The 22,198-nt window shown below is 42.7% G+C and overlaps 1 protein-coding gene across 1 annotated transcript in view; it reads right to left on the minus strand.

The window, feature by feature from the left end:
• Nucleotides 1-22,198, minus strand: part of Cacna1d (calcium voltage-gated channel subunit alpha1 D) — a 306,525-nt gene that overhangs the window by 60,219 nt on the left and 224,108 nt on the right. Inside the window, 11 exon segments of the mRNA XM_047530661.1 lie at nt 401-453; nt 536-643; nt 1,294-1,381; nt 2,871-2,977; nt 5,568-5,627; nt 8,734-8,863; nt 11,252-11,399; nt 12,093-12,159; nt 15,769-15,838; nt 16,358-16,472; nt 19,655-19,775. Coding sequence (XP_047386617.1) covers nt 401-453; nt 536-643; nt 1,294-1,381; nt 2,871-2,977; nt 5,568-5,627; nt 8,734-8,863; nt 11,252-11,399; nt 12,093-12,159; nt 15,769-15,838; nt 16,358-16,472; nt 19,655-19,775 — 1,067 coding nt within the window.

Here is a 22,198-nt window from a genome sequence, read left to right on the forward strand (position 1 = left end):
AGTTGTGCACATGGAACAGCTGATTTTATGAACCTCACCTCAATTCTGAAATCACATAAACAGGAATAAAAAAACCAACCACCAGCCAGGCGCAGTGGCACATAGCTGTAATCCCAGTGGCTTGGGAGGCTAAGGCAGGAGGATCGTGAGTTCAAAGCCACTTAGCAACAATGAGGTGCTAAACAGCTCAGTGAGACCCTGTTTCTAAATAAAATACGAAACAGGACTGGGGATGTGGCTCAGTGGTTGAGTGCCCCTGAGTTCAATTCCTGGTACCTAAGTAACAAAACAAAACAAACAAAACAACCAACCACCAAGTATCCAGCCATGAGCTGAGCACACAGGCCTTTGTATTTCATGACGGAAATTCCTGAAATGACTCTGCTCCCAGGACACTCACCTGCATTCTTCGGGGTTACTTTTGGCTTCATCTGTGCAGCGATAGAACTTTCCCTGAGTACAAAACAGACAGACAGTCAGGCGCAGGCTCCTCCTCAGAGCATCACCTGGCCACATGTGAGGCACACCCCTCTACCTTGAACAACTGCACCCCGATGCAGGCAAACATGAACTGGAGGAGGGTGGTAACGATCATGATGTTGCCAATTGTCCGAATTGCCACGAAGACGCACTGGACAACATGCTGGGGAGACAAGAGTGGGGAGAAGATGCAGGGGTGTCATTTCCTTTATTATTTTAGCATTAATGAGCTAACACCAGTCCGGGGCTTCTATGTGTGCATTTTTCATATGATTTACTGACTCTGCAGCCCCTGGTGCTTGTTTTTTCAGGTTATCTGCAGGAGGTCCCACTCTGTATTTTAGCCCTTGTGAGGACCACTTTGTAAGTAGGACCTTACTGGAGGAAACCTCTTTGGTTTCCTCCAAAGATGTTGGTTTAGTCAAAAAAAAAAAAAAAAAAAAAAAAAAAAAAAAAAATGCTAACGGATATAAATCTGCCTGGTATATAGGTGTCACAGGTCCACCTGCCCCACAAGGATTTAGGAAAATGCAAACTCTTTGGCTTTTTGCATAATCTGCATGAGAATAAAGACTAAAAAGAATGAAAAGAACTACTACTGAATGAAAAAAGTAATAAAATGAACAATAATGATGAAGAAAAATATCTCAAATAAACAAATTGATTTTTTAAAATGTCATCAGTACTTAGCAAAGATGTTATTAATTGGTGAGAAAGGTCTCACTTTGAAATCCATCAGGCCCCTCAGCTCAGCTCTGACCCAGAAAAGTCAGTGATTATAGCCAGTTCTGCTGGATGGAGAGGAATCGATACCTTAAGTCCTTTTGCTCTGTTGATCGCTCTCAGGGGCCTCAGGACCCTTAAGACCCTCAGAATCTTCACGACAGAAATGGCACTCGATCTGAGGAGCAGAGGTAAAACAGCAAGTGAAGTATGAATGGATGGAGAGTACTCTGAGGATTAGTTATTTCACTTGATCTTCATCTGGTTAATACACAATCTGCGTGGAAGATGAGCTGATCTCTCTCCAAGAGTGGCCTCCTTCTAGAGCACCCTATGCACCCTATCAGCAATTCCTGAGCTGAGCCAAGGGCACTCACAGAGGCCCTGTCTTAGGCACACAACTGACCTTGGCAGAGATGCAATTTACAAACTTGCTTTGTCTTTCTCAATGTAAACACTAGGTACTTCTTGGATTTTAGATTTCCGTTTTTAAGTTTGGAGACCTATTACAGTGCTTTGGGGCTTCTCTGGTTTTTAAGAGTTAAGTCTGGTAGAAGAGATGGGCAATCAAAAACCCTGAGTGGGATAAAATGCAGTGCGCACAGCCTTAGGGGTAGCCTGGGGAGGCCTCCAAGGGAGGGACAGCCAGGTTGAGTCCCAAAGAAGAAACAGGAGGGGCTCCAGGATGAGCAGGCAGCACATACAAAGGCCCTACGGGAGAGAATGAAGCTCATTCGCAGCAGGAGGAGGCTGGGGGTGACAGGAACACAAGCTCAAGAAGTGGCAGGAGCTGCAGCTGGAGAGGGCAGACAGGGCCTGGGCATGATAGGAGCTGTGAAGATCCTAGTCTGAATGTCTTTCCAAGCTGCCGCTACAGGACAGGCATGAGGGGTGAGGACCATGACCGAGGGAGCAATTTCAGGCAGAGGTCCTTTCTCCTCCCCTTATTAGCTTAGGAGGTGTTCACACGAGTGGTCATATGGGGGTACTAATGGTCAGCACCAGAAAAGAGGTGCTCACAAGCCAGCAAGAAAGTGAGACCACGCCTATTACTTCCACTGTAGCCTCTGCCCCAGGCCCAGCATCTGGCAGGCAGGCAATGGGCCATAACGGCTGTTCATTACCAGAAACCCCTAAATGCCAGGAAAGGTCCCGACTTTCAGACTTAGCTCCCTCCCAGCTGAAAAACTTCTGAGGCCAAAAAGAAAGGTCACAGCAGCTGCTGCAACCCAGATGCCCAAGAAATCACAGCTGGAATGGAAGGAGCTGGAAGAGGACCCCTGGTCCCCTCCCCTCTTAAATGGAAGGGGAACCAAGATCCTGAGAGGATGTTCTCAGGCCTGGAAGCAGATCCTGGGGGAACCAGGACTAGAAACTGGCTTCTTCCCTCCTCCTCAAGATTTCCTTCACTCTGCTAAAAGTAAATTTCACAGCAAGTAATAAACCCATAAATCCCATCTAGCAGTGGTCACCAAAAGAAAAAAAGAAACAGGAAAATAGGAATTGCCCCAATGCTTTCTGGCATGGGGGCAGATTAAGCAATCCTGGCTAAGTAAATACAATTAATTAAAACAACGCCAGTCCTCGTGAATTACGTTAAAATTCCTATAAGCCATCTTGCCAAAGGTGTTGGGTACAAACACATGCACACACCCCAGAATACTTACTGAATCCCAAATGACACCAGAGATACCCCAACAACCAGCATATCCAGCAAATTGAAGTAGTTCCTGCAGAAAGCCCCTTTGTGTAGGAAAGCTCCAAAAGTCGTCATCTATAAGCAGAATCATGGGTCATTCACTTTTTTTCCCCCCCCTCTCCAAAGGCAAAGCAACCTGTGCTCTTCACAAAATCTCTAGGAAAGTATGACTTCATTAACAAGTACATGTTAGGAAGTCTGAAATGTAAAACCAGTAGGGTTGAGCGATCAAATAATGTATTCAAACAAAAATGGAAAAGGGGCAGCTGACTTCCACACATTTTTAAAGTGACCAATTCAGACTTTATAACAAGCACATATTTCACATATGAATACGTTGTTGGCATGTCTAAAGAGCCTATCTTGGAAGAGATGCCATGTGACTTTGTCAGATGGTCACTACTGCTCAGACAACTCAGCATCCCACCAAGTGCTGTTCTAGCCTCTCAGAGGTTCCAGTGGAGCCTACCTTGTTACGGTTCAGCCTTCCTAGTGGAGGCTGGGGAAGCATAGGAGTCCAGCTGTCACAGGCTCTAGCGACATAGAAACTTCTAACCTTTGTCCACACTGGCCCCATATTATTGTGTCTAGTGGTATTTAATGATCTACCTATTTCAAAGGGCACTGCCAATTCTAACAGTTCTACACGTGCCAGGTGTGGCAAGGAAGCTGTCATGTGACACCACGTCGGTGTCAGTGTTGTTTTCTCATCATTTGCTGTGCACACCTGGAGTATACTCTATGGCTTTCTACAGGCAATGGGAACAATGTAGTGAGGAAGTTTCCCAGAGTAAAAATTCCAACATGTAGAGCTCACTTTTTTTTTAAAGATAAAACCACAAAGGTATGGGAAAGGCTCAGATAAGTACAGTCAAGGAGAGGCTCAGTTGGGAAATATTAGCCCTAACCTGATTAAATTGCCAATATTCACACCTTTTCACCTACAAAAATGGCAATCAGTTAACCAAATAAAAAGTCTTTTGAATTGCCAGAGCCACCAGGAACCAGCAATTCAGATGTTAATTTTTGGTCTATCTCCATTTTCTGAATGCGTGTTTTCTTGTTTCTTTTCTATTCTTTAAAGTATCTTCAAAATGAAGAATGACTTAAAATGATTTAAGTTACTGAGGCAAAACTATGGAAATTAAAAAGCAGTTATCATTTTTCTCCCTTTTAAATAACCCAGCATCCCATTTCCCCCAAAGCTCAAGAGTTAACTATACTTATTTAACAACTTGAAAATGTGGAAAATAAAACAAAACCTCAATTAACCAGGCTAATAGACTAGGTAGACACATCCCCATTCAGTTTGAGGAAGAGAAAGACAATGACAAGAACAAGAAGCTGAGGCAGGTGCGGAGGCTGGTGAGAACACCAACCCCATTTCCCGTGTGTTCGGCACTACAGACCTTACCACGGGGCCCTTGTCAGCCTGTGGTCACTGTCTTCTGCCCAGCTCCGACTTAGGAGAGGAACTGTCAACCAAATTCAATGACTTAAAGACAGGGAACTGAACTCAAATTTTACAAGATTTGAAACAGATACCGGTTTGTTGGTTTTGAGTTAATTTTCCATTAACAATGATAACCACAAAAAGGCTGCTCCCTGGTCATGTTAGTTGAGGTTTCCTTTATAGAAGCTTTTGTGAAGAGCCCAAGTTCCATAGTCCAATATAAAATACATTGTTTTCCTGAGATGCACACACAAAAACCTCAAAATGGTTTAAAGAAAACTGTCATTTAAAGTCTTCATTTCTCAGCTTTTTCCTACTAGGAGATGGTTACTCCGACAGTTCTCATGGCTGTGTTCTCCCAGAGCCACAGGGAACACTCCTGGAGGTTCTTGGTTCTGTGCTGTTATCTCTGGACCTCTGAGCAGGTAGGAATGAGCTCCCCCATGGGGCAGCCTTCACAGGCAGTACACAAATCACATGCAGCAGTGGCAACCAGTAGCTCATGCATGGGCACTACATTTAGGTCGCCCTATCTGAAGGGTGCTCCTTTCTTTGTGTAAATGTAAGCCCATCCATTAAATCAGATAGAACATATCTTAACACAGGTGGACCCAAGTTATCTTGCAAATCCTGTTGCAAGAAAATAGTATGTTACTATTTTAGGCCACTGAGAGAATAGTGCAGTCAGGGAAACGAGAAGAGACACATTCCCTTCACAGGATAAATGTTTTTCCTCTGACTCTGATGTCAGGAAGGGTAGAAGAAAGTTCACACAGCGCTATGTCTGTTATCAGTGGACACACTTCAGAGGATTTTGTTTGAAAGAAGCAAAATATAACTCCCTGGAAACTATACTGTGAGGCCAAAGTAGCTCCTACATGCACTCAAAGATTAAAAAGAAACACCAAAAACAAGTTGGAATGGTCACAGAAAAAAAATCTTTTGGTTAAAGGGGAAAAAACGTTTAGCGTGGTCACAGAAGACAAAAAAATAAAGTCAAAAGCACTTCACGCTTCTTTCTGTGTCTCACACGCAGGATCAGGCCCTTAAACACACTGCTGGGCAGCCTGTTACCTTCAAAATGATCTCAAATGCAAAAGTACCAGTGAAGACATAATCTGCATAACCTAGCATCTGGAAGGTAAACAAAGAATGGCAACTATTATTCTATGGCTGCTTTAGAGTAGTAAGGATCAATGAAAAAGCTGTTACCTTTAACAGGATTTCAACAGTAAAGATGGCTGTGAAAGCATAGTCAAAGTAACCCAGTATCTGCAAGGCACAACAGGTGGAAATGAGAACAAGGTATCCGGACAAGATCCGACTGCTACCTGCCCCACCAGCAGAACCCCCACCCATGACCAGGTAGTCCTCCCAGGATGTCCCTGCTGCTCTGGAGGTAGACCACAGGTGTTCCTGAGGGCCTACCTCAGTCCAATCACAGCTCTTCTTTGTAACCGGCAGGAGCATGGGGCTCCTTTAACCACTCTGTTGACCGGTTTCCCAGATCTGCCTCCTGGACCAAAGGGGGCTGGTTTCTAAAAATGCTGTATGGACAACCTTTCCTTGTCAGTGCACGGCATCTAGCCATGACTTGTGGCCCCTAATAAGCCAGTCTTGCACATTTTGGAGTTTTAACTGTTTTTAGTGGGGAGTGAGGCTGAAGTATGTTTTCACCCAGCAAGCCTCAGGTCGGGAGAGAAACAAAGATGTTAGTGGCAGGGCTAGGGATGTAGCTCAGTGGCAGAGCACTTGCCAAGCATGTGTGAAGCCCTGGGTTTGACTGCTAGTGCTGCAAAAAGATAAAATAAAAAAACTTCAAAGGTGTTACTGGTATCAAATGGCACCAGAAGCTTCCACATGTGCCCTTGCGTTCTATCCTATTTAAAGAGGGAGCAACAGCAACAGTGTACAGGGCTGGTTCAGTCTGCAAGGCGTGGTTTGACTTCCCATCTTCCTCTGTCCGTTGCTCTGTATCTAACACTCACTGCTCCCTCCCAAGGCTGATTTTTTTTTTAACCTTGCTGGGACCACTCAAAGAGCACACTGACTTGACCTTTGAATTTTCAGTCCAGGCTACTCTATATGCATTTCTAAAAATGCCATCTATCATTGGACAGTGTCCTGTTAGCTTCTTCTGAAGTTCCTAATTCTCCTCATGTCCACAGGGACTGGCGATCAGGAAAATTGGGTCAGAAGCAAGAAGCCTGACTCCAACAAGGCTGTTCACAAGGAACTACTGGTCACAGTTCCCTGAACCATAGAGATGGTGGCCAAGACTCTAGCAACAGGCAAGACTGTATGGCTACTGATCTCCCTGGCAATTGTGCTCTGTGTTTCTGAAATAACTGAAGACATCGGAGTTGGAAGGACTATGGAGAACAGAAGAGCAGCCTACTTCTTTCATTTAAGAGATGAGCTTCCTGGGAACAGGGTGGGGGCACTTGCTCAGGGTGCTCAGCCAGTCACAGCACTGCTGAGCAGGGAGGAGGGCTGTCAGGTACCAGCAAAGCCTCAGGGCCATGCTGTTTCACACATGGGAACACCTCAGGGGAGGCTCTACTGCCTCTTCACAATAAGGTAGGCCCTCCCCTTAGAGGAAGTGCTCTCTTTAGAGGGACACTGATTTTTCCAAACTGTTTGTGTGTCTGGATTTATAAAATTTGCAAAACACTTATATGTAATTACACTTCTTGGTCAGGCAATGGGAGGTATTTTCCAATAACTTGCAAGGCCCCTGAGACCTTCTCCAAGTCACTGTAGGGAATATTAATGTCGAAGGCACCTGGCAGCCAGGAAGATGCTGCTGCCAAGTCTGCTTGGTGTCCAGGTACCTGGTGCCCAGGGGATAATCTGAATTCTTAGATTTAAGTTGTTCTTTCTAACTCAGCTTCCATTTTCCTTTTCACAAAGAATTCAGCTAAAGTTAAAAGAAAATAGAACACTGCAGTTTGTTTAAAAGCAATACACATACACACATCTATTTAAAAAAGGACAATCTTTCAGTTCTGGAAAAAAGTATCAAGTAAAAAATTCATGAAGAAAAGATAATAATAAAAAAAGAAATAAAGACCCAGTGTAAATTAACTCCTGGTCAATATGTGTTTAAAACTAGCTCCTGACCTAGTCTGTCAAGACTGTGTGTGATTATTTTTTTCAAACACCTTTCCCCATTGTGTCTCATTTTTATGATAGAACTCAATAACAAGAAGTCTTTATTCCATCTGAAGATCTAGATTAAGATGGGCTTGTGGCTCTGTAACAGAAGCCCTAAGCTATAGAACAGATTAAGACAGGCTGGGAGCCTTCATCATTAAATTGTCACCAACACATGCCTTGGGGGAAGGTGCTTTTTATCTTCACATCTGAGTTTTCTTATCACTCAAACAGATTAGGTTTGCCAGGCCCTGGAAATGGGAGAGATGCACTGATCTGCTTATGTGTCTTAATCCTAAAATCTCTAAGGACTGGACACACAGAAAGAGGGAGCGATGCCTGATGGCACACAATGGCTGGTCTCTTCTCCGGAAGTTTTCTTGGTAATAACTGGAATGGCATTACAGTCTCCAGGACTGGCAGTCCATGGGCTACTGGTTCTCTGACAATGTCTTGCCTTTGGAGTTTTCTGATGCCAAATTAGCTGAGCTGCTAATACAAGACCATTGAGGCAAGAACTAATGCAGGTACAAGTTCCTTTCCAACACAGATGCATCAAAGGACACTATCTCAAGTTAGGAAACTGATGAATAAAAATTTAATCCTCTACTTGTCTTTTTACTTTTTTTCTTTTTGGTTTGTTATCATGACTGCCTCCTGCCACAATAAAACCTCAAGTCCCTCCGCTTCACTAGACCCTCAACCTGGCATCCTATCCTATCTCATCAGCAATAGAGCCGAGCAACCTTGTGTATTTAAGTCCATACAAGATAGAAATTCTCCCCACCAATTCTAAATAAGAGTTGCAAGCTTGTGGTATGCCTGGGTTCAATTACATCTTCTCCCTATTGTATGCTCCCATGAGGCCTAACTCTTCAAACAGGTGCAAACCTGATGGGGGGAGGGAGAAGAAGGGACCAGAATATCAGCAGCAAGAAGCAAAGAGGAGGAGAAGTGGGGTCCCTGAATACACTTTAAGCTACTGCAGAGCATTTTAAATGAAATTCATAATAAATGATTCTATTCGGATTTGCCCAGATAAAACAAAAACTCTGGCATTCCCAAACTGGAAACCATAATGTTTACAGATAAATTAGAGGCCTTTCCTAGCTTTAGCCTCTTGGACCCCAGGGACACTCTTTCTAGGACGGTCTCTGCCTTAAAGAGGCCAGTACTGACCCCAGAGGGAAACCCACCCACCTCTCCTCTCTCAGAGGCTTACAGTGTTCCGAAAGGAATGGCTGCGGATGGGGTCCTCTGCCGCAAGAGCAGCGCTGCTCAGCATGATGAAGACGAGGATGAGGTTGGTGAAGATGTGGTGGTTGATGAGCTTGTGGCAGCCCACTCGGATCCTGTGGGGGAAAGACATTACATGGACACAAGCCCACATGGGAGCCAGGGATCTTAAAGTACAGGGCCTCTGAAGTGAGTTCAGGAAGAGGATGGCTATCTGCTAGGCCTCCCATGCCCCCTGTCCAGATAGAGCAGAGTAACCTGGCCACTCACTCCACAAAGCCTACCAGCAGCACAGCTCCTGTGGGAACTTGGGGCAACCAACTTTGTGTTTGGAGCGCCATTGCGATCATTTCACTGAATCTGTAGAAGTAGAGACTGCCCTTCAAAAGATGGGAAACTGAGGTTGACAGATGTGAGAGAACTTTATGGTGACCCAGTTAGTAAGGACCAGGAGATTTCCAACCCAGATTTACCCAACTGTTAAGTTTTTCCACTATGGCACGAAGCCTGATGGCTTACCAACCCTGCCTTGGAAAAGGATATTGTACCAAATCAAACTAAATTTAGCCTGATGCCTCCAGACCTTGAGTCCCTACATTAACTATAACCTGACTTTAAATTCGAACTAATTGAAGAACTTAGAGCATACTGCTGTAGCTAGGAGCTGAGTCTCAGCCAATCACAGCACAGAGCCTCAGCCAATCACAGGCTGCTAACTGATCAGACCATGTTAAAATAAGGCACGGGCCAAGCTGTCACCAGTCAAGCTGTCTGTGTCCCTCACTTCCATTTTCTGTCCATAAATGCTGCTGCCCACATCACAGAATCTAGCTCTCTGAACTTCTTCTGGTTCCCAGAGCCGCTTGATTTGCAAATCATTCTTTGCTCAATTAAACTCTGTCAAATTCAATTTGTCTAAAGTTTTAATTTTAACACAAAGAGTGAGACAAATTCCTTTCTTGTACTGCAGGGTGGTTCTTCTAAAATGTGACCTGCAGTGAGGACTGATGAAATCTCCTGTTGCCTGGAGATTTAGTCATAAATGTTAAATTTTAGAGTTGACCCACAAAAAGCAGTCCTTAGGAAGTGAAGTGAGTGACATCATTATTTGCTATCACATAAGGATCTTTCTGCCTCATGTTATGGGGTTCCCACTGAGTCCTGCAGCCCCATGAAGCAAGAGAGAGCAGCTGTGTCCAGTACCCTGGACTCTGGGCTATAACAATGGCTCTCTGGGCCACCAGAACCGCTCCTGCCACCCTTGAGGTACCTACTATCCTTATCTTCAATATTTGACTTTAGAATTTAAAGGGTTTTTTTTTTTGTTCTGTTTAATTTTTCCCTATAGACATATATAAGTTTTCCTTTGAAATAATCTGTTTTCATTTTCAAAACTGGAGTCAACTTTTTATGAAGGTGACCCCTCACTTCAAGCCCTCCCTTTTGGGGCTGCTCAAGGCTGAATGTAACCCCTTGAGGGCTTGCAGGTTATTAGCAGCTAGACTGGACAAGACTTTGTAAGGCAGGAAGGACAGACGTGTTCATGACATTTGGGGAAAATCAACCCATTCCTTTGACATATGTACACACAGTGAGCTGCAGGTGTCAGTAACATGAGTACAATGACCTCCCTTCCACCCACCCAATGGGCCTCCAAACAGTGATGAGCTATAAAAACAATAATCAAATCTTTGGGTCTCGAGGGCTCCAGTATGCCTTGCTTCCCACCTGTGTCTCCCTAGGGCCTGTGAATCATACAGCATTCCCCTCTGCAGTCTAGAATTACTGCAGTTCTAGAAACCTTTCCAGGAGCCACCCATTTCCCCTGCAGTTCACTTGATCTATGATGATTAAAACCTAGAAATCAGCTAGGAAATAAACTTCTTCCTATTACAGTGCATGAGTCATTACCATGTTCCTGGTAAGCACCTTATCCTCTGAACATGAGAAACACTATTTTAAGCAGAGTATCACAGAGTTGAATTAAACACTTCCAACCTATAAAATACCATTGCATGATATTTCTTGGCATAAAGCTCAATAGGAAAAAAGATCATCTAAATGGGATCTGAGGATAAAGATGCTGTCCACAGCTTGGTCACAGAACTCTCATTCTACAAAGTATCTTAAAACAAAACCCACTATTTAAGAAAGGGTCTCAGCAATGACCAATGGGGGAACACCAGAGCAGTGGGCTCCAGTTGGGTTATCTTGGTGAACACACATTCTCCCACTGCTGTTGCCATGCAGGGATTTTGAAGGGAGCAAAATCTTGACACACTCCTCCCAAGACCTCACCACATCCCCATAGGAACAAGAAGGCTAGGAAGAGAGGAATTGATGGCAAAGCAAGAACAGAGCAGGGGAGCAGCTGGGGGAGATGCTGGGACATTCAGCTTCAGAAGAGGGCTGTGAATCACGTTTCCTCAACCTATACCAGCCGTCCTCAAACTAGGGTCACAGCAGAAAGGTGGCAGTGATGGGACTAGAAAGAGCATATTTACGGGTTGGTCTTGCTAAGAATGAAGAAAGCGCTCCCTTCAGGGATGGGGGCAATTTTCTCCTTCATGTTCAACTCCGAGATTCTTCGAGGACGGGGACCAGCAGGAACCTCAGGTTCATCTTCCTCCTCCTCCTCTTCCTCTTCACCTACTTTAAATGAAACATTTTTTATAGGCATGAAATAAAGAGAGCATTTAGGTTCAAATTACTGTCCTCGATTTCATATTGAAATGTGGCTTAAACTTTAATGACATCTACTACTTACATGAATCAAGACCTCCCTGCTTCTCCAGAGAATATGGACTGAGTAAGTGTGGGGGCTGGATATGTCACTGTCTGGTGAGAGTATGTGGCTATGGAAATGAGGTTCCCTGACCACAGGCAAAGGTGGCTACCCTCTCAGTACTGGCTGCTTCCCTAGAAACTTCCTTGCATGGCTTTAGACTGAAAAAACACATGTGGGCTTCAAGTCACAGTGAAGCAGCCTCTGGGCCTCCCAATCCACAGCCCACCTTTATCAGCTGATAAGTCATCCATCAAACATAAACAGGTCAGGTGAGTGCTAATAACCAGTCTCCTAGAGAGTTTTCCCAGAAAAATTGGGGCCTAACCTGATCCACCCACACCTTCCCTTCCCACCACCTGGAATTTGAGTTATATGACCATTGGAAAATACAGAGCTAACTGGTCCACAGGGCAAGTGGACCCATAGCCTTCAGGGCCTCAGCAGCATAGCATGACCCTGGCTGGGACAGCCAGTCACAGACTTGGCAGCAAGTCACGGGGTGGTTGCAAAACCGCACCACTCACAAGCCAAGAGCCTGTCTCTGGTCTTCACCATACCTGGCACATCACAAGGTGGGTAAGGGTCCTTGTCTTCATCCTCCTCTCGATAGTCATCAATTGTAACCTAGGATGACAGAGACATCTTGGGAGGAAGGGAGACTGACTTAAATGTACTTTAGAGGGCCAAAGTGAAGGGCCAACCCTGCCACTCAGCACAGGGATGAGAACTTCTCTCCCAAGTGTATATGTGTGAGTGAGTGTTCAGGGACAGGCAGATGGCAATTCTGCTTCAGACAGAAGGCCTGAAGAGAGATGGGAGATAGAATGCCAACCCAGTCACGGTCAGCGGGCTCCATCCTCCTGCTGTCCCAGCGCAGTCACGTATACCACATGATAATCATGTTTGAACTCCCATCCCCACTAGACGGTGAGTTCCACGGAGGCAGGGACCTCTGCAGTCCTCTTCATTCCTAAATCCCCAATGTCTACTGAAATACACATGACAATCAGAACATACTGTGAAAATTTATACTCGAGTCAAATAGAAAATTCAAACATATCCATTTCAAACGATGAAATTGAAGATGTCATCAAAAGCCTACCAACCAAGAAAAGCTCAGGACCAGTTCTGTAAGACCTTCAAAGAACTAATACCAATCCCCCTCAAATTATTCCATGAAATAGAAAAGGAAGGAACCCTTCCAAAGTCATTCTATGAAGCTAGTATCACCCTGATACCAAAACCAGACAAAGACAAGGAAAGAAAACGTCAAACCAATATCCCTGATGAACACGGATGCAAAAATTCTTAATAAGATACTGGCAAATCGCATACAAAAACACATTAAAAAGAGTGTTCCATGATCTAGTGAGGTTCCTCCCAGGGATGCAAGGTTGGTTCAACATATGGAAATCAATAAACATAATTAATCACATCAACAGACTTATAGACAAGAATCACATGATTATCTCAATATATGTAGAAAAAGCATTTGACAAAATACAGCATCCTTTCATGTTCAAACCACTAGAAAAACTAGGGATAGTAGGAACATACCTCAACATTGCAAAAGCTATATATGCTAAACCTGAGGCCAATATCAATCTAATTGGAGAAAATTTGAAAGCATTCCCTCTAAAAACTGGAACAAGACAGGGATGCCCTCTTTCACCATTTCTGTTCAACTGGAAACTCTAGCCAGAGCAATTGACAAAAGAAAGAAATTAAAGGGATATAAATAGGAAAAGAACTCAAACTGTCCCTATTTGCTGATGACATTATTCTATATTTAGAAGACCCAAAAAACTCCACCAGAAAACTTCCAGAACTCATAAGTGAATTCAGCAAAGTAGCAGGATATAAAATTAATGCCCATAAATCAATTTGTGTTCCATACATCAGTGATGAATCAACTGAAAGAAAAATTAGGGAAGCCATCCCATTCACAATAACCTCAAAGAAAATAAATTATTTGGGAATCAATCTAACAAAAGAGGTGAAAGACCTCTACAATGAAAACTAAAGAACTCTAAAGAAAAAAATTTAAGAAAACCTTAGAAGATGGAAAGATCTCCCATATTCTTGGATAAGCAGAATTAATATTGCCAAAATGGTCGTACTACTACACAGATTTAATGCAATTCCTCTTAAGGTTCCAGTGATGTTTCTCACAGAAATAAAAAAAGAAGTCATGCAATTCATTTGGAAACATAAGAGGCCCAGAATAGCCAAAGCAATCCTTGGCATGAAAAGTGAAGCCGGAGACATCACAATACCAGACCTTAAATTATACTACAGAGCTACAGTAACAAAAATGGCATGGTGTTGTCACCAAAATAGACATGAAGACAGAATAGAAGACACAGAGACAAGCCCACCTAAACACAGTTCTCTCATATTAGACAAAGACACCACAAACATACATTAGAGAAGAGATGACCTCTTCAACAAATGGTGCTGGGAAAACTGGAAATCCATATGTAACAAAATGAAATTAGACCCATCTCTCACCCTGCACAAAAGTCAACCCAAAGTGGATCAAGGACCTAGGCATTAGACCAGAGACTCTGCGCCTACTAAAAGAACAAGTCAGCCCAAATCTCCATCATGTTGACTTGGGAACCAATCCCTCATCAAGACTCCTAAGGTGCAAGAAGTAAAATCGAGAATCAATAAATGGAATGGTATCAAACCAAAAAGCTTTACAGCAAAGGAAATGATCAGGAATGTGAAGAGAGAAACTACAGAACAGGAGAAAACTCTTTGCCACCAGCACCTCAAAGTATTAATCTCCAGGATACATAAAGAACTCAAAAAATTTAACACCAAAAAAAAAAAAAAAAAAAAAAGAAAAGAAAACAACCCCACAAACAACCCAATCAACACATGGCAAAGGAACTGAACAGACATCTCACAGAAGAAATACGAATGGTCAACAAATATATGAAAAATGTTCAACATCACTAGGAATTAAATAAATACAAATTAAAACTACACTGAGATTTCACCTCACTGTAGTCAGAATGGCAATTATCAAGAATACCAGTAACAATAAATGTTGGTGAGGTTGTGGGGAAAAGGGTTCACTCATACATTGCTGGTCAGGCTGCAAATTGGTGTAACTACTCTGGAAAGCAGTATGGAGATTTCCTCAGAAAACCTGGAATGGAACCACCATTTGACCCCGTTATTTCACTCCTAGGCATATACCCAAAGGACTTAAAATCGGCATACTATAGTGCTAGAGCCACATCAAAGTTCATAGGCGCTCAATTCACAATAGTTAAGCTATGGAACCAACCTAGGTGCCCTTCAATAGATGAATGTATAAAAAAAAGGTGGTCTATATACACAATGGAATATTACTCAGCCCTAAAGAAGAATGGAATTATGGAATTTGCTGGTAAGTGGATGGAACTGGGGCTATCATGCTAAGTAAAATAAACCAATCCTCCAAAACCAAAGGCCAAATATTCTCTCTGATATGTGGATGCTGACTCATAATAGGTAGCGGGTGGTGGGGAGGAGGTGTGCAGGTTCAGTGGATTGGAACAAGGGGGAAAGGGAGGAAAGATGGGGGGATGGGAGTGGGAAAGACAGTAGAAAGAATCAGACGCAACTTTCCCATGTTCATATATGAATACACAACCAGTGTAACTCCACATCATGTACAATCACAAGAATAGACGTTTTACTCCGTGTATGTATGATATGTCAAAATACGTTCTACTGTCATGCATAACTAAAAAGAACAAATTTTTAAAAACTAAGGCTACACACAGTCAGCACTCAGTAAGTATTTATCGACTCAATGAGCAAATCAACAAATGAATGAAACATCCAGAGCTGTTGTAAGTGGGATGAAGTTTGACAGCAAAGCCCTGAGGCCTCCCAGACCACCTGATCCTGGGATTACCACTGGGAACAGATGTTCACTAAAAATCCCTGACTTTCGTACCCATCCAGAAGATGCTAATGTGATCTTGACCACACAACTTCAAGAGAGAAAAAATAAGTGGACAAAGCAGTCAAACATTTATCCTTTTGGTTCTCTGGTGAAATGAGACTTGAGAGCCACCACTCTGGTAAGCCAGCCATCTATACAGTACGCTTTGCTTTTCATACCTGAACATTCCACACAAGATACTTGCACAGTATATGTGGTACATTTATGGAACTATTCAAAAAAATCACTTTGAGACAAACCAGGAGAAGTCATTTTAAAACAAATACCTTGTTGTCACTGTTGGCTATCTGGTTGACTTCCGGTTTGTTGTTCTTTTTATTTTCTAGGCTCTCTTTTCTACAGTGAAGAGAAAACAAACACAAGAAACCAAACAACTATATTATTATGCATAAAAATGCTAATCAGGAGTCTGAATCAACAGTGACCCAATGAGGGACAAAATTTAATTGGGAACAACACTAACAGCAAGAGCACAGTATAACCGAATCTCAGAGCTTCCTGTTCATCTAATGCAATGGATTCATCGCACAGATCATCTTATTAAAATTCTCATCCTAGAGCTAATCAGCATTGAACGCATCATTTATTTTATGATGGCAAAATTAACTGCAGCGATTCTTCAAGTGTGGGGATGCCATGACTCCCATTCTCAGCTCCAAGGGTAAGAGCCAAGGACCTGGCTTTTGCCCAAGATTCCTCCTTGTTGGTCTGCACCACATGGTCACCCACAGTCATCAAACACCAGCAACATGAGGCTACAGCTCCTATGAAACACATCTGAGTCCACCAGGCTTCCCAGGCAGCTGGGCTCCCCAAGTACCACTGAGCTAATACTTCAGGTGAAAATGGGATTACCTGGCAATCTTTTTCCTTTCCTTTTCTTCAGCCTCCTCTTTCTGAGCAGTATTCAAACTTTCAGCATCAGCCAAATTGTCGACAGCGATGGCCAAGAAGACATTCAGTAGAATATCTAATTTGAAATTTTTAAGGGTACAACACATTTCAAAATGCAACTCCTTATGTAAACGTGTTCTAGGAGGTTGGTAGTAGGCAACTATCCCTCATGCTATATTCACTTGGTAAAACCAGAGAACTAGGTCCCTGCTTTAAGAGAAACACACACACACACACAAACTAGAAACCTACAGGAGACAGTCTGAAAAAAAATCAAGATTTACTGAAACTCATGAAAACCTACAAAATGTCAACATTTCCTTGGGTGTGTATATTTCCATTTATTAATGTATCTATGGTTGATACACATGGTACAAAGCAATCTGTAACACCCAAGGTACAATTTAAAAGTACCTTGTGTTTTGTTTCACTTCTTTGAAAACTTACACCATAACATACACACTCATGGGAATACTTTCCAAACTAGGCTCCTTCAAGGGCTACGTGTTATTGTTGTTGCACAGGACTGTGTGGGACCTCCTCTGGAATGACCTTCAGAGTTTGCAGATACCTCATTTTTTCCTTCACTCCACAAACACCAACTGATGACAACTTGCTGGACCTCTCTCCAGACGCTGCTGGGTTATCTTCTGAATAGTCCCACTGTGGCTAGATCTTTAATTATTACAGCTGAGCCTGAGTTTTGCAAATAGTAAAAAGTTAGATGAACAAGTTATCAGGGGTTACTGTTGTTTTCGGGCTTTTACAATAAAATTGTGCATGTGATTTCCCTGAGAAACATTTTAAAGGCTCTCAAATCAAAAGACTCCCGTTTCTTATTCACTAGCAGTTAAGAACATTTTAGAAAAGCACAGGGTCCAGAGGGCAGTAAATGAGAAGGCCTTGGGTATGATGAATGCTCCTGTCTGCCCGACTCTTAGTCACCTGTAGGGAAAACTATGGGAGCCCAGGGTCCCTAAGACAGCAGCAGCATACCACTGTCCCAAGTGCTTGTGTGATCTGAAATCTCAGCTGGGTTGCGAACACATAAATCAACATAACCTAACAAGGGAATGATGATGAGATCTCTGTGAGGGGATATCATGCTTGACTAATTCTATTCAGGGCTTTAAAGAGGACAGAAACGTGAGCAAATTACATTAAGACTTTGAAAATGCCTTTGAAATGCTAGCCTATTTTTAACTGGTACTACAATGAGCCTGAGGAAGCAATTTGTCCTGGGCTGGAGGCATCCCGGAAACAAGAACTTGGAAACTCCTCTGATGGGCATGGAATGAGGCTGGTTTAGACAGGAGTCAGTGCTGGGAATAGCTGTATCGGGGATTCCTATCAATGAAGAAAGAATCACCCCTCCAGCCTTACAACAACACTAAACTCTTCTGGGGAGTGGAAAGCAAATCTGGACTAATATACCACAGCAAGGTCTTACAAGCTTGTAACAGATGGTTTCCAGGAGCAAAAAACCATCATCTGCATTTTAGAGGCAATAGCCAAACCCTCCTAAAGAGTAGTGTGCTCTGAAATTCATTAAAAAAGACCTACCAAGCACCTGATGTTCTGGCTACCCAGAACATGGGCAGAAACATGACAAAATGGAGCATCTATTCTAATTGGGTATAGAGAACATAAACTTTTTTTCCCTCCAGTACTAGGTATCAAATCCAGGGTTCCATACACGCAGGCAAGTACTCTACCACTGAGCAATATCCCCAACCCTTTCTTTTAAGACAGGTTCTAAGTTGCTGAGGCTGTTTCCAAATTTGTCTCTGCCTCCTCAGTAGCTGGGATTACAAGCATGTGTCCAGCTCTTCATGTGCCCAGTTTATGAACAACTCTTTAAAGCATTTCAAATAGTGACACCTGCTCAAAAAAAAAAAAAAAAAAAAAAAAAAAAAAAATTCATCAGAGAAAGTTGCCAGGGAATACTTCTCTGCAGACTCAAGTCTGGTATTCTGCTGTGACCTCAAGAGCAAATCATGAGGGGAACAGACAAAGAAAATATTGACTATTCATTTAACAAACATTTACAAAAGGCACAGGATCCTGTCTGATAGTGAGAAATGCAAATATAGAAAAGATGATTTCCAACTCAAGGCACTGTGATCTGGTTAGGAAGATGGAGGAGTGCCCACCCCAAATTTCAGTAGTGGCATACCCTGTACACAAAATCTGATGGGAGCTCAGAGGTGGGTGAGCTCATCTCTGAGCAGAAGACAGGGCAGAGGTGGCTCCTTGGAGGAGGGGATATTTGGGTTGAGTCAGGGACTAGCAGAATATATATATATATATATACACACACACACTGAACTGGGATTTTTTTTTTTTTAAAAGAACCCTCATAATATAAAACAGTATCCCTGAGGAATACAGAGCAGGTTTGCCCTAGGGTTTCCGTACTGATGAAAATTCATCAGTAAGCCAAAGAAGATTAGAGGGAAACAGATAAAGGGATCAGGGTCTCCTTAGGAGAAGAATCCAGGTTATGACTCAAATTGGAAGGGTGAAGGTCAAAGGTGGTATTTTTATGTTGTACAATTGCTCATTTCTCACAACATCTATCTGAGGCCCTGCGTGTGCCAGGTCTTGTACTGGGCACGGAGGACCTACAGATAAAACAGGCACAGCCAAAGCTCAGAGGGTCTATGTAAATAAAAAGACCTGAGGGCTAATTCCGGAAGTCTAAGAGATTGCCTCTTGGCAGGGAAGAGGAGTAAAATGAGTCAAAAAAAAAAAGTTACACAGCATGCAAGAGAAGTCAGCCAATGGACACAAGAGACCCAAAGATGTCCAGGTCAACAAAGTAAGATTAGGTTCAGGGCAGCACAGGCCAGTCCATGAAGATGGTTCCCTCCTAGTCATGAAGGTCTTAAGATGAGAGAGCTATAGCCCTAATCTCCCAAGGATGACAGCACAGAGAACCACCTGGCTTTGCCCTGAGCCATCCCTTGGGGCTTGTATGGAAAACATGCTACTGAGCTGGATGCCCTGGCAGCCGCACATGCGCACTCTCCGCACCCCCATGGCTTGCTCAACTGGCTGCATTCCTCACAGCCTCACTGGAACTCTGCTCGCACTGTGTCGCCCCCCAGCCACACAGAGGGCAGCAGTGAGCCAACAAGGTGAAGATGTTTATCTCCCCACCACAGGTGTGGCCACTCCCAGCACCACCGGAAATTGAGAGAGAGAAAAACAAGACAATGACAACAACAACAAAGCCCTGGTGGGCCTGAAGGATACAGTTACCGCAGATGAAGAGGATGATGAAGTAGATGCAGACGATCATTCCTGAGGAGGATGGGCCTCCATAAGCCATGATGCCGTCATACATCACAGCATTCCAGTCCTCGCCTGTCAGAATCTAGGAAGCAAAAACCAGAGTGAGAGAGCAGGAGGATGCACGACCCACGCTGGTTCCCCACAGCTCCTTGGCAGTCGCTTAAATCTGGGGTGAGCTGTTTTCCACAGTCCAGTTTGCATGGAATAAATCCATCTGTTATTCCGTAGAATTTTTCAAACATTATTTTTAACTACACATGTGAGTTCATACCTCCAGTGAAAAAAATCTTTATATACAAGATTTATATACCTTTTTTTATACCAGTTTTTCATCCTCTCCCCAGAGAGCACAATGTTGGTGTTGTCTCTCCAGGAACTTGGTCTATAAATTTAAATACATATACCCACACCCAGAGAAAGTAGCCAATTGGTATCTTTTCAGATTTTTTTTTTTTTAGGCATAAAGGGTTCTGTATGATATGAATTTTTCTGAAACTGGCCTTTTTAAACTATTTAGCAATGCGTCCTGGAGACCTTCTGTATTAGTAAGTTCATCTCAGTCTTTATAACCTCTAGATAGTAGTACACAGTTAATCAAATGTGGAAATGAAAAATCAAATCTATGCATTTTCAGAAGTGGGAATTCTAAATGTCTTCTGTAAGTTTACCAATGACCTCAAGGGTAAATAAAATCAACCACCTGAAATTTCAAATTTATCTTCTCTATTGATGATACTTTATATCCATCCCAAAACTGAATCAGATGAATATGGACAGTATTTTTTTAAAAATGCAATCTTCCATGGAGAGAGAACTTCTTGATCTTCTATTTGAACTAGATATTGTAAAAATTCAAACTGTTGTAGATCAAAATCAAACAGCAAAGGAACAAATGATTAGAAAAGACAAATTCACAGAAGAAGGACTATAAGTGGTTCTTATGAAAAGATGTCAACTTAACTCCTAATAAAACTACAATGAGACATCATTTTCATCTGTCAGGTGACAATCAAAGCATGAATACCCACCGTGGTGAAAGGGAGCAGGACAGTGGGTAGTCTCCACATTCTCTCTTTACAACTATAATGAGAGCACTTTGGCAAAATTATCAAAGTTTAAGAGAATCACACCCTTTAAACTAGCAATTCCACTTTGGGGAATTTGTCTTACACATCTACTCTCACACATGCCCCTTGTGTCCTGTTTGTTCAAGGACACCAACTGAAGCCCTGTTTACATGAACCAAAACTGGACACACTAAATATTCATCTGGGAGTGACTTTAGTCTAGCAATCCATACCACAGAATTATGCCGAATTGAAGAGGAGGAGAGGACTTTTGATGGAGCAAGGAATAAGTCTCTTGAGGATACTTTAAGTGATTAAAAAAATGCAAAACAGTCTGTAGAGTGACCATCTGTGTAGATACACCCCTAGGTAGGCAGGTAGATTGATTTGTGTCTTTGAGCAAATACATATCTAAGAATCACAAGAAGCTGTTTAATGGTGGTTGCATCCTAGAAGAAGAAATCAGTGACCAGATGGGAGAACTGTCATGCTGTATCAGTTTATAACACTTGAATTGTGTGTCACATGCATGAGTTACAAAAAAAGAAACGAGAAAAAAAAAAGAAAAGAAAAGAAAAAAAGACATGGGTTCCTCTGAAAGAAATTAGAGAAAAGAATGACTGACCAGCAGTCATTCTGAACAGCAAAATTTAAGAAAAATTCAAAAATAATACCAGCATTTATATGGTAATTCCATACAACTTAAATAGTCACGTGAGAAAGAATCTTAAAGATCATTCCCTCTAGTCTCTATGTCTCTTTAGGAAAGGGTAAGTGACCATTCAAGGTCATCAAGTTAAGTCACAGAAAGGGCCACCCTGGGACCTATCTGTTCCATGTCCTTCCTCAAACACCTGTTTATCTAGCAGTGCTTGGATGAAAAGCAACAAGGATGGATGGGAGTTCTAAACATATCTGTGAGGCTCTGTCCAAGGGTTCAGCTCAGACACCACAGTCAGGAAGAGGGAGGGCATGCTGCTCCTCAAGTGGCAGAGCCTCCAGTGTCCCTCTGAGATGATCACTGCTTCCAGCCCAGAGCCCACAGAGGCCCTAACAGGACATCCATCTTCAGAGCCCGTGTCCTCATATCACAGTGGCAGGACAGAGGAGGGCAGCAGGTCACCACAACTCTACTATATACCAAAGTATCCAGGCTTCCAAATTCATTTCTTTGCATAAATCTATTATAACTAGGGTTGTAGACTTTCAAGTAATCAAAATCAGCAAAGCACCAGAAGATTTTAGATATTATTTCACACAAATGAAAAAGGTTTGGTTTATTATTTTGTAACACAGCTAGAGGTCTTAAAAACAAGATTTGATAAATCACCTCACATTAACAGCTGGGGGATGATACAAGCCACTCATATGGCACAAAATTTACCAGGGTATCATTAGGGCCAAGATTACTAATAAAAATGGCATCTTTTTGTTTGAC

The sequence above is a fragment of the Sciurus carolinensis genome, chromosome 17, assembly GCF_902686445.1.
Source record: "Sciurus carolinensis chromosome 17, mSciCar1.2, whole genome shotgun sequence".
Taxonomy (NCBI): Eukaryota; Metazoa; Chordata; class Mammalia; order Rodentia; family Sciuridae; genus Sciurus; species Sciurus carolinensis.